At 35.2% G+C, this 13,663-nt stretch overlaps 1 protein-coding gene across 2 annotated transcripts in view; it reads left to right on the forward strand.

Annotated features, from left to right (window-relative positions):
• specc1la (sperm antigen with calponin homology and coiled-coil domains 1-like a) overlaps positions 1-13,376 on the forward strand; it is a 30,238-nt gene extending 16,862 nt beyond the window's left edge. The window contains exons 12-17 of one of the 2 annotated variants that reach the window (XM_052563938.1): positions 1,393-1,482; positions 2,179-2,341; positions 2,538-2,640; positions 9,424-9,540; positions 9,707-9,766; positions 11,465-13,376. In XM_052563938.1, the coding sequence (XP_052419898.1) occupies positions 1,393-1,482; positions 2,179-2,341; positions 2,538-2,640; positions 9,424-9,540; positions 9,707-9,766; positions 11,465-11,554 (623 nt within the window). In that variant the 3' untranslated portion in view covers positions 11,555-13,376. The remainder of the gene's footprint in view (positions 1-1,392; positions 1,483-2,178; positions 2,342-2,537; positions 2,641-9,423; positions 9,541-9,706; positions 9,767-11,464) is intronic. The other variant, XM_052563939.1, reaches the window with a different exon arrangement.
• Positions 13,377-13,663: the final 287 nt, after the last annotated feature.

Genomic DNA, 13,663 nt, shown 5'->3' on the forward strand with positions numbered 1-13,663 from the left:
GTTTTTTCAACACACTGATTGATTCGTTGAATTTTTGATTTATTTCTTTGATTTAATGATCCGGGTCATTTTAGTAGGTTGTTACATTTTAAAATGGAAAATAATTTTTGATAAAAGGGTAAATATGAATATTCATTGTGTTTGTTTCTAATATGTTTTATAAAAACTTATAAGCAGTATAAATATAAGACTTATAGCAAAAACGTACATTTATTTGGTGCAACTTTGCAAGTTTTGTTCTTGTTGAATAAATTGTAATAATTACACATCTAATAATTACATATAATTGATAAATTATGCCTAGCACCAACCTCACAATATTTAATATCTGTCAAGCTATTATTAAAAACTTGATGAGTCAAGGAAGTTGTAAAATTGGGATTTCCAGTCTAGAAAAAGTGATGGAAATCGATCACATCTTGTGTTTGTGGATATCATGTAAAAATAATCAATTCTATTTATTTATAGATCTTTTTCAATTTATTCTCACTTTTAAATATTTCATCCATTCAAAATTATTCTTTGTGAGTGCAATGTCTAGAAAATTATAGAAAAGTATTTTCTAATAATCATAACAAATGTGTTTTTCAAAAACTTTGGCGCTCTTGTGCCGTTGCACCCTGACCTGGTAAATGAACAAATGACTGCTTTTTCACAGTTTTTTTTTTTCTTTTTTTTTTTTTTTAATAACCCGTTGCAAAAACAAAACGCATAATGTGAATCATAGCCCTTGGATATTCCAGAAGTTGCATTGGGGTGGATGTAGTGGGATTTGGATCTGGGAGGTAGTTTATTAGTAAAAGACAAAAGTTTCCCGACACCAGAAGTTTATGACCCCGCAAAAGCAACACTGAACTCATGGTGACCTCCGATGTGACAACTCATGCGAAAATACACCAAGTTTGAACAAATACTCTGGTTTCAGTGCCCCCTCCCCACTCAGTGCGTGTTTGTGAACGTGCGAGAAAGGGCATAGAGCCTTTTTGTCTTGCTTGTTCTTACGTTCGCCTGCTTATTGGAAACTCTTATCCACCTTTGTGGAAATGACAGTGTTTTAATTGGCAGGATGGCTTTCCTCCGGGGGGTTATCGTTTGCCCTGTCTGACCCTTGACAGCTTGAGACTCACTGGCTGTCTACATTAGTCTTCCCCCCTATGATGTTCCTTTCATTTTTATAGATACATTTCTTTGATAATAAATGTAATAGCATTTGATTTCATGTGCAATAGCATTGTGTGTTTGTAGATTGCAACATTCATTATTTTATTTTCTTTCATTGTGTTCTTCCCTGTTACCTCCAGAGTCATATTTAGCTCCCAGATGAGCTGATAACAGATATTGAAATCCTGATTATGATATTATATCTCTCTCTTTCTCTTTCTCTGTCTGCAGCTGAGCATCTACTAAGAGCAGCCAACGGCAGTCGTCCCGCTTCAGCTCTTCAGAGAGTCTCAAGCATGGACACATCAAAGACTATCACAGGTGAAGCTTAGACCTATTTAAAATCCTGCTAATATAGATGCTATGCTTATTATAAACACCCAACTAATGCACTCATATAGTCAGTGCTGTAATGCATATAGACTTTTACCCACTAAGAAAGCATTAAGTTGATAATAAGTTGATCATAAATGAAAGTAAACACATTTATAATGTCGCCAAAGATACCAAAAATATGAAGCGGCACAGCTGTTATATATTTAATATATTAAATTGTAATAATACTTCACAATATTACAGATTTTATTGTATTTTTGATCAAATAAATGAAAACTTTGAAAACATTACGGACTCCAAACTTTTGGACAGTGTACATTCGGTGCAAACATTTGCTCTGACAACAATCCAGTTACATTTTTTTTTTTTTTTTTATAAATGGTGAAATGCATCATAAAATCTGAAATTTGATCTTAGTTTGATTCACTTGAAATATTTTGGCACTATTAGTACTTGTTTTCATATTTTGAAGACAATAATGTAACTGGAAAGAATGCATCCATGCAGGAAGCACATTGGATCTTTGCAACTTATACTTTGATGCATTGTTATAGTGAATCTAATCTGAATGTCTTTTTAAGACAGTGATACATTTTATTAGTTTTCTGTCGATGTAAATTAAAGAACAGGACTATTGTTACCCAAAAGATCATTGAAACTTTTTCTCTCTCCTCTGTTTAGTGTCTCGAAGAAGCAGTGAAGAGGCGAAGAGAGATATAAGTGCTCCTGATGGAGGCCCAGCTTCCTCTCTGATGGCCATGGGTTCTGCTGCACCTCCTCTCTCCCTGTCCTCTTCCTCTTCCCCCACAGCCTCTGTCAACCCCACAGCCCGCAGCCGCCTTCGGTACGCACCTGCCCTACATCTCACTGTAACCCACACACATGCTGTATCATATACATTTTTAATTTATTCTCATGTAAATGTCACAGTCATCAGTGAACATATTCCTTGACCACTTATTCCATAATATGAACCAAAAATGCTGGAATGCTTCTCCAGGGTTGATAATAACATGGTTGCAATTTTTTTTTCTGTGTAGAGAGGAGCGAAAAGACCCGCTGTCAGCTTTGGCTCGTGAATATGGAGGTTCTAAAAGAAATGCACTGCTGAGGTGGTGTCAGAAGAAAACCGAGGGTTATCAGGTTTGTATTATGACATCTAAGATAGAAGCAGAATATTATGTTACATTCATATTATATATTTTTTTTTAAATCCAATATTTACTTCTATTTAAAAACTTATATTAAAAATATATACTTAGATTTACTTACGTTTATGATATTTAACTGTTAATGTATATTAATTATTATAATTAATCTATACTGTAAAAAGCACATTGCTGGTTCAGCTTTAGGATTTGTTGAAGTTATCGTGTCCCTCACTGTCCTCATACTATATTGTAGCTGCTGTCTGTTACATGTTGGATTTTTTTGATAGTCTGGACTGAGTTTTTTTCTCGCTGAATCTCGGATGTCATATTTAAAGAATAATAATAGCTGTAATGCTGGCCCATGTCACACCTGTTTATCCATGTTTTTTCCACTCGTCAGATTTCACTGAAATGCTCTTTCCTACTTTTTAAACAAGGTCTGTCTCTTCCAGAAAAGCTTGTGTGGTTGTCATAGTCACTGTTTATCAAGATCCTCACCAGGAAGTCCGCTGGATTTCTCTGGCACTTTAAATGGCTCTTGACGTAAAACAGAGCCGTCAGCAGCACATCTGAGAACAAACTCGCTGAATTTGCATCATTGGGGCATTTTTATTTAAAAAATTACCGCATTTTCCTTAAACAACATGAAGTCTCCTATAAATCTTTTATTGATTTGTGAATGGATATGTTAGATTTTTTTTTTTTCTTCATTTTGAAATTACAACACATAACCTAATTTCCCCCTTCTTGCAAGATTGTAATATTGGTATTGGGTGTCCCCAGAATGTGTCTGTGAAGATTCAGCTCAAAATACCCCACAGTAGTGATGGGAAGTTTGGATCATTTTACTGACTCAGACCTTTGAGTCTCGTTCAGCAAAAGGAACAAATCTTTCTTCGAGTCATTTCGTTCATTTTTATCAAAATATAATTAAAATGTTACATTTTACTTCCCTAACATGTCTACTAATACTTACGCAAACGTTGATCACACTACAAACAAAACAAAACTATAATGGTATAAGCATGGGCGTAGGTTTAGGGGGGGACGCTAGGTACTAGTCCCTATCAATATTTTGAGATGACAAATTTGTCCCCACCAATACTTAGCAAGCTCCTTTGCACTGCTATTTGGATCGATTTTAATGGCCAGAATGACGACAGTACAAGAAACGCTGTAATTTGATTGGCGCCGGGGTATCTGACAGGCTACATGCGCGGCCCAGGACTACTTTTGTGCTTGCACTAGCAGCGAGCGGGTGATGCGCGCGCTGTGTGTGTGTGTGTGTGTGTGCGCGCGTGCGCATGTTGACGACGCCGACACCGACAATAAGTTATCAGGGCTGTCATTCTGCCACATACAAAGGCCAGAGTAAAAAATATTTAATATTCCGTTTTTGCCCCTTTTTTGTACTTTGTAGATGTCACCCAAGAAAAAGAAAGGGGACATAAGAAGCTTTTTCATAAAGCAGAGTCAGAGTGTAAGTAGGCAAAATAACTAGCTAGCCACACAAATAAACAAGCAGTAGTGACTGACCAGGCTTTCAAATGTAGATTATACTACTGTAGAAAATAGTATTAACTGGTGATAGTATGTGTTACCCAAGATGATAGAATACGACGTTAGCAAGTAACTGAAAGTCAAGCCTGTACCTTAACATAGAATCTTTTAGTCAACATAAACGGTGGATCTGGATTATGCTCCAAAAGTTCTCAAAGTCTACCTCTTGCAACAGTGTTTTTTTGTAAGTATAAATAGGCTACCAACATACATAGTAAATTATGTTTGTTTGTTAATAAACCGTATGGTAACAGTGTATTGGAGGGTAACGTTATAGTGTCTATAATATAAAAGTTTTATTATATTTATTTATTTAGATTAGTTTCCTTATGGAAGAGTATTTTTTTGTTAGTGTAAATACTAATGTACATAATAATTTATGTTAATAAAACGTTTGGTCGTTCAACATTACACAGTCTAAGGTTTTAATTTTTATTTTTTGAGAGTGCATTTTTTAGATTATACAGTTATACTTGCTCTTTAGGGACAGTATACAGGATGGTATATCGGGGTCAGGATACAATATAATTAGATGAATTAGATTCACTTCTGTATTGTGATATTCTGTATTTCCAACAGTCTGAAATAAAAAAGGATTTCACCATTAAATCACTGGTATCTTACAACAAAACAATTCCAGTGGGGGGAATGTATGGGGTTGTCCCCACCAAAGCTGAGACCAAACCTACGCCCATTGGTATAAGAAACAGAAAAGATTAATTCATTGTTTGCCTGGGTCTTCTCCTCACCTCTTATCTGACAAGTCTTCAGATTTGAGTTGTTCTTTCGACATGTGACCGCCCCATAAGCTTTAACCAATGCAGTCTTGAGCCGGAAAGAGAATTGATTAGTTCATCTATCAAGTCATCAGGTTTTTCAAGTCGTTCCTTCATCACGTGAAGGACCCATAAGCTTTGACCATAGACTGTATAAAAGCAGTTACCCTGGCAACAAATCTGTTTGTATATTCTTTTTGTATTATTCTTGTTTTCTCTTTATGATTTTAAGTGTACTGTTAATGTTTCAATGTTCTTTTGTCATGTGACGTGACAGCATTGGATAGAGAAATTAATTTACAAGCTTCCTTACAAACGGGTGCATAGTCTTTATTATCATCATTATTTTTATTTTATTTTATAAACTTACAGTTTATAAATGTATGAATTAATTCACTGAATGTTGTAACAAAGGTAATAAATAGTTGGATGTTATTATTATTATTATTATTATTATTATTATTAAGTCTCTTTCCAGCTCAGACTGCATTGGTTATATATTGCTTATAGGTCTGTCGCGCGATGAATGAACGTCTCGAAAAACCCGAAGAATCATGAGATGAAGTTATCACTTCTCTTTCCGGCTCAGACTGCTTTGACGGGTGAACTGGACTAATTCCAGTACAGAACCTGTAGAATTTTGAACATGTGCGAAACGAATCAATCCTCGAGACAACTCGTTCTTTCCAAATCACATTAAAGATTCATTCAAAATTAAAGAATCGTTCAAGAACGATCCATCACTAACCCACAGATCTTTTATTATAACAGCTGGAAAATATTATTTTTTGGGTGTCTAAAAAAAAAGAGCCGTTTCGGTGTGTATCGCTTTAAATGCAAATGAGCTGTACATACCCGCCCCATCTCCATCCAAAAGAGGGCGTCACATATACACCTCTGCACTGTATTGACATGTCGTGTATATTATTGCACATGTATTATTGCAAATTACTGCAGAGTGAAGATACAATTTCTCACATTTAGAAACCAGATATGGTCATTTCAACTGACATATTATTCAGTGCATTTGTTTGAAGTTTTGACAGTGGTATTGCAGATTGACATACTGCATATTGTACAACATTGTATATCTTGTATGTTGCATGTTGTATAGAAGCATTATAGACAGAAGAGATTTAAATGAAATAAGTGACTGTAGTTAAAAGAATAACATGGTTGGAATAGTATTTGGGATTAGTGCATTTATGAGTTTAAAGTCCTGATAGCAACTGGGAAGAAACTGTTGTGTAAGGATCTGTACCGCCTGCCTGAGGGCAGAAGATTATACAGGTGGTGTCCTGGATGGGATTCGTCCTTGATGATGTTTTTGGCCCTTGAGAGATAATGGCAATGCTTTCCAGGGAGGGTAGTGAACAGACATTGATTTATTTGTGGCGGTGTTGATTATTCTTTGGAGGGCTTTCTTGTCTGCTGCAGTGCACCTGGAGTACCACACTGAAATGCAGTAGACTAACACACTCTCTATGTTAGAGCGGTAAAAGAACACCAGCAGCTTACGCTCTAGGTTGTTCTTCCTGATATGTGTACTCCCAAGAATTTGAAGGTGTGGACCCTTTCGACACATTCCTCATTGATGTAGAGTGAGGCTGGTTCAGTATGTCGCTTCCAGAAGTCCAGAATGAGCTCTTTTGTTTTAGAGGTGTCCAGGGACAAGTTATTTACTGAACACCACTCCTCTTGTTTCTGGACTTCATGTCTGTAGGCTGATTCATCATCTCCTGAGATGAGTCCAGTCACTGTGGTATCATCTGCAAATCCGATGATGGTGTTGGTGGAATGAGTGGGAGTACAGTCATATGTGTACAAGGAGTAGATTAGAGGGCTCAGTACACAGCCTTGTGGAAAGCCGGTCCTGAGCGTGATGGTGGAGGAGAGGTGGGATCCGAGCTTAACAGTTTGTGAAGAAGTCCTTTATCCAAATGCAGATGGAGGGGGAGAGTCCCATTGCAGATAATTTGCTGATTAAGATGTCTGGGACATTGTATTAAACGCTGAACTGTAATCTATAAAAAGCATTCTTACATGGGTTCCCTGCCGTTCAAGGTGGTTGAGTGCAGTATGAAGGGCTATGGTGATGGCATCATCTGTAGATCTATTTGCTCTGTAAGCAAACTGGTGTTGGTCAAAGGTGGGGGGAAGGCTGGTTTTGATGTGCTGTGAGACCAATTATGATTACTGGTGTTAGTGCAACTGGTCTGTGATCATTTAAGATGCTGGTGACTGCTTTTTTAGGAACATGAATGATTGTGGCTGATGTGAGTGAAAGTTTGAAGATCTTTGTAAAGACTCCAGCAAGCTGGCTGGCACAGGCTTTGAGAACTTTGCCAGTTACTCAGAAAATATGGTATTTTAGATCCATATTTTCATGTTATCTTTTTATTTTATGGCATGTATTTGTGAAAATGATTAGGAAGCTGCACTGCAGCACACACCGCATAGAATAACGCTGCGCATTTCAAGGCACTTCAGTGGACCTAAATTTGACCTTTTTTGTCAATGTTAAAAATCTTTTTTATATATCAATAAGAAAGTACTATGACAGGCTTTTACTCAAGTCTTTATCACTTCATTAAAATTAAGTCGAGTCGGGTAAACAAGGTTGCATTACCCCTCAAAGACCTAGACAGCCGCCCGCGGTTAAAAATAACTGTTGTTCTTTAATGTTTAATAACTTTTGAACCTTTAATAATATCTGAATGCTTTAAAAAGTGATGTAAAGCGGAGCTATCCTATTTATCTTATTTTAATATTCAGAGGCACCGTGGTGTACGTGATTACGGCATCACATTTTGACAACATTGATTTGTCAGAAGAAATCAATGCATTTCGTCCTTTGAGCCAATCAGAAACAAGTGTTGACACTTAAATCCCATCCCCGTGTCCAGATTTGTTCCAACTGTCCCATATTCAACCAATAAACATAGGTTTTAGTCTTTTGTACTACTGTTTAACGTATTTCTTTGGAATTATGAATGAACACAAAGTGAAAGTAAAGTCTGTCCTGCGTGCATGAACACAAAATTTTGTATAAACACAAAATAACACATTTGCATGAGAAAACTCTCTGAAAAAGCCCAGAAAAACACAAGACAGAGTACTTTGACATAAAACAAATCAAAAACAAGGATGATACAGTGGTACGTCTGGTAAAGCACTGGAATTTATGTCTTCGCGTTGCTAGTTAATGTCCCGGTAAAATCAATTCTGATGCAGATTGCAGCAAGCGGATTGATAATTTGTATTATTTTTATTTAATTATTATTTAAGTAAATAATTCTTATATAGTTCATAAAGATAATTTGCACTATTTTTTCTGTTGCACTCTGAATATTACTCACTCATTTTGTGTGTAGTTTGTGAATCATTTGCACTGTTAGTATTGTTGCAGAAGACGATTTGTGCAATTGTTTTTACTACATGCTGTACAGTTTGTGTTTATTGTTCATACTCCTGAGAAAAATATTTTAAATCGAAGAAAAAAAACTGTTTTGTTTTGTTTTTATATAACAATCTTTCCATTTTCTTTAATTTTCATTTTTGTACACACCTCTATTGTTAATAAATGAAATAGGCCTGTTTTTCACTTAAAAGCACAGAGAACAGTATTGTAATAAATGAATATTTTATTTGGAAGTGTAAAAAGCCCAGATACAACTTTCTCAAGAAAGTTTCATTCATTCTTAGAGAAAAAAAAAAAAATCTGAGTCTTTAAATTAGTTAAACTTACACTGTAATTTCTATGTTTATAATGATATATGGCACTTGATGCTGATTGCTAGAATAGGTCTGAAAAACAAAGAAAAGTGCAAGTGTGTCAGGCACCCCAGGTTCTAGGTCTTTAAGGGTTAACCACCAAGTCTTTACCCACATGTGAATCTATGAGCTGTGATCACAACTGATGTTTATCAAAGTGGAACGGAAAGAAGTGGCTTGATGCTTTGTATTAAATTGAAGCATTAAAATAATGTAGAAACAAAAAGTAGTTTATTCCATTTAGCACTAACTACTTGTCCCTAAATAAGGATGTCTAAGAAGCTGAAATCTTTCTGCTCCTCTGCCACACATTGTGGTGAAAAGCAGAAGTCAAAACATTTTGGACATTTGCAGAAATGTATCTGTTATTTTGCTCTTTAGCACATAAAAGAGCTTGTGGGAGAAGCTGTGAACTGGAAACATGATTCATTTTTTTGCCACAGAAAGATGAGTAATTTTTGCCAAGTGGAGGAATGTTCCATTAAATGTACCAGGCTGAATGGCATGAATGTCATGAATTTCATGACTTAAACCTAGTCATGTTGAAACCATTTCTAATCTGGTTTTAAATGTACTGAAGCTTTATTTTCATAATCCTAAATTTTTAGTTTTTGGTACTGTCCAGGAGGCTTATATGAAGTCTGTCATGTCTGTTTGTTACACAGAATATCGACATTACCAACTTTAGCAGCAGCTGGAATGATGGACTGGCCTTCTGCGCTGTCCTTCACACGTACCTACCTGCTCATATTCCCTATCAAGAGCTCAACAGTCAGGACAAGGCAAGTACACTACTGATTTCTGCATCATGACACTTGAATATGTCATTGCATAAAAGAAAAATAATAATAAATAAACCAAGTGGCCAAAAGGAACAGACCTTTGTAATTTTAGGTTAATCTCAGTTTATTTGTCGCTAATCTCTTAACTATTTATTTCTGCTTCCAGAGACGAAATTTCACCCTGGCCTTCCAAGCAGCAGAAAGTGTGGGAATCAAGTCCACTCTGGTAAGAGGTTTTGCATTAGCTTGATCACAACAGCTCATTCAGGCCAACTGATGCAGTAAGTCTGTAGTCTGCACACAAATAGGCATGTTCAGGAGCTCCGGTTTGCACTGGAGAAACGTGCACAAAGACCTAATGCAGATCCAAGGCAGTCTATTAATCTTCAAGTTGGAATATTTCTGTCATCCACTCCCTTCCTGTAAGCTGACAGCAGGTGAAAAGCTGGAAACACTTCATTATCAGCCAGTTGTGTTTACTTACAGCACATTGTATATAATTGTTTCTTTCTATTGTGAACTACTTAAACAATAAGTTTAGCATACACATACTGAAAAAACCTCTGAAGCTCTTATGAATTAAAACAAGTCATACAAATCTTTGCACAGTCGTGGACATTTCCATTAAGAATATACATTTTTCATGTTATAATTTGCCTAAAATTTGATATATAATATGTAAGTTTTTATAGACATTTGTGTGCTAGAAATTTTATTTGTTTATTTGGATCCTCATCTGCCACTACAAAGGCAGTGGCTATTCTTCCTGGGTCCCAACAAGTAAAAAAACTAAATTACATTAATCCATAACAATAAAAACCAATACAATAAAACATACAAACCCCAAATTCATTTAGAACACTAAGATCAACAAATTAGTGATTACTGTACCATTAAATATTTCTTTAATGGTTTTTTTAAACCTCATAATATTAACACTTCTGTTACAGTTCAGAATTAGTTTTGCAGCGATATTCCGGACTAAATGTAATTTTTCTAAGTCTTTACTTGATGCACTCGACCATTAATAATCTTAATAACTGATAGACATCTTCCCATTACAATTACCATATTTTCTGTCCGTTTTTAACAACAACAAACTGTCTAGAATAACTCCAATAGCTAGCTGTTCAATAAGCACACTCTTTACAGACACATTTAATTGTGGTTAAAGTTTATGTTTCAAATTTGATCCAAACACAATACTTTTGGTTTTTGTCAAAATTAGAACCATCTTATTATTCCGTACCCACTTTACCACTAATTGTAACTCATCATCTAAATCAGCAGATATTTTTTCAATTGATGTAGCTGGTAGATATAATGTTGTATCATCTGCATACATAAACCAAAGGAAGATCATTGGTAAAAATAGAAAATAACAATGGTCCTAGACAACTTCCTTGAGGCACACCACATTTCACTTCCGAAAATACACTTTGCCTCCTATTTGTCAGATCACTTTTAAAACATAATACACTACAGTTCTATTTTTTTTTATCTCTTATGGTTACCTAGGCCGCACCTTTAAAAAAAATTAGAAATACAGTAAAAAATAGTACTGTAAAATATCACTGTAATTTAAAACAACTGTTTTCTATTAAATATATACATTTTTAAGTATTTATATGATAGCAAAGCTAAAATTTCTGCAGCTCAAGAAACATTTTCTTTTTATTATCCGTGTTCAAATGTTGTCAGACCTTTTTTCAGGACTTGAATGGAAAGTATTTGTTTAAAATATAAAACCGCTTTTAATCAATTTCTGAATTCCTTGCTGAATAAAATTGTTCATTCATTAAAAAAAAAAATGTGAATGCCAGTGCATTAAAATTTCAGAAATTCTAATTAAGGGATTTTATGAAAAACACTTACATCAAATGCACTTTAATATTCACTTACATTCTCTCTCTTTCTCTTTCAGGACATCAATGACATGGTCCATACAGAACGACCAGATTGGCAGAGTGTTATGACTTACGTCACCTCTATCTACAAGTATTTTGAGACCTGAGCACATGTACTTTTATAGATGGTCCAAATTTCCACCAACTAACCCGAGTGCAACTTCCCACCATTTCATCTAAGCCTAATCCTAGCACAAAAAGGCATATTAAAGCCATCACATAGACACTTAGCATATGCTGATATGACATCAATACATCAAGAAAATTCTCTACAGTGGAACCGAATCAGTTTACCTTGATGATGCTTCATCTCACTGTCGTTTGACTCTAACAATACAGACTACATCTAGTTACTAATTTGAGGTGTGGATGATTGTCTTAAGGAACAGCGTGGACCCGATCACAACCCTGTGCCTTTTGCCTCCCTGAGTTCTTGCTTCCAGACATACATTTGAAGCAAGTTCTTCACTTTAATTCACAGCCGTGGAACTTGTTTTAAAAGAACGAGTTGTACAGATTGCTCAAAGCAGTGCCTAATTGAAACACTTCATTGGAGTAGCACTTCAGTAGAGGAGAATTGAACACTAATGGGAGTTATTCACTATAGCACACCGTCATTTTTATTTTTATTTTTTATATTTTATTGTTTCGAAAGCCCATCGTGGGCACATTTATGTTACAACTGTGATGGATCTTGCCTTGAAATACTACATATTAAATAGGGAGGTCAGCAATAAGCTTATGTAACCCGTTGAGCCATTTCATATGACATTAGTGCTGCTCACCAACAGTATGATACTGTAGTAAACACTATATTCAGATTAGCAGCACATGTGCATGTACTGTCCATTGTATTAGACTGAAATAATATACCAAAAATGAAATCTATCACGATGTCTTTTTGTTTGCAAGCTAAATCCTTATGTACTAATCAAATGGTATGTTCTTTCTCAGGATAAGAAAGTCTTATTGATATTTTTTGAGATGTATAATCATATGCGATTCATAATATGTTATGTGCAGTGCTCAAGCAATACCTGCACATTTTATTGTTTGCAAAGCACAAAAATCATTTGATGTGCACTAATTCAAAATGTAAATGAAGCTACATTCCAGTGCATTGATATGGAAGAGTTTCGGTCCGAGTGAGACAAAACACAGTTTTCACATACTGTATATCTTGTTTTCCAGCTGTGCTGAATTCAGGCATCGCTCTCTTTTCATGAGTTTGAAAGACTTTGACATTTCCCACCTGTCTGCAAATAATACTTTAAAGGTAATACAAGACATGAAAATAAAAACAATAATGATAAAAAGGGAGTCCATTGAAAAAAATGTGAGGTATTTCTCTTTTTTTCTAAACCATTTTGATTTCGTTCAATGGGGTATTTAATATTTCCATCCCTCAGGAAGTATTTAACATTGTTTCAAATTCCAGGGTGTGCAACTAAGCAGCTGTTTTTAGCTCTCGAACATCTGAAAGACAAATCTGCAGTTTCCCTGGTTAGGGTTTAATATTTATTACAAACTGCATTACTGAAATACTTGACCTTTGCACCATGAAGACATAATAATTAAAAGTAAATGTCAGATTAATCTTTACGTTTGTCCCAAATGAAGCCTGAACAAATGTTTTGTTCAGAAGCCACATATCAGCTTAATTTACTAAACGAGACATTATGAGTTAGAGCTGCGTTCTGTAAATGTCCGTTTAATGTACTTCATCCAGCTTTCATCAGATTAATATGAATGTAATACAGCTCTGTTGCCTTTTAGATTGTTAATTTACACCATTTTTCTGTTCTTGAATGCTAATTTTCTTTTGCTGCCATTATTTAGTTTTTTTTTTATCATCGTATCATAATAAAAAGAGTAAATGATTTCCTTTTTCTAAATAAACGTGAAGAGCAATTAATATACTCTTCCTCTGAAATGATTCAGTAACCTGGTGTATAATTATCATATTTTAGTTCTGCAGCCTAGGGAAATCTCTTTTTGGCTTTCACTTTTCAAAGATTGATTAATTGGTCTATGAATCAGTGGATAACTTGTATAATATAGAAATAACAAAAATCCAGTTTTAATTAATCTCAGGCCCTTTCCGGACTGGAAATTCAAGTAATGCAATGCATTGTGGTTGCCCTCCCATTTGCCTAGAAGGCTTTTCTAATCTTTGTCCTAAACACATTTAAAAGTGGCAAAAGGTCTGAGGAAAG

This window comes from Carassius gibelio, chromosome B8, assembly GCF_023724105.1.
Source record: "Carassius gibelio isolate Cgi1373 ecotype wild population from Czech Republic chromosome B8, carGib1.2-hapl.c, whole genome shotgun sequence".
In the NCBI taxonomy this organism is placed as follows: Eukaryota; Metazoa; Chordata; class Actinopteri; order Cypriniformes; family Cyprinidae; genus Carassius; species Carassius gibelio.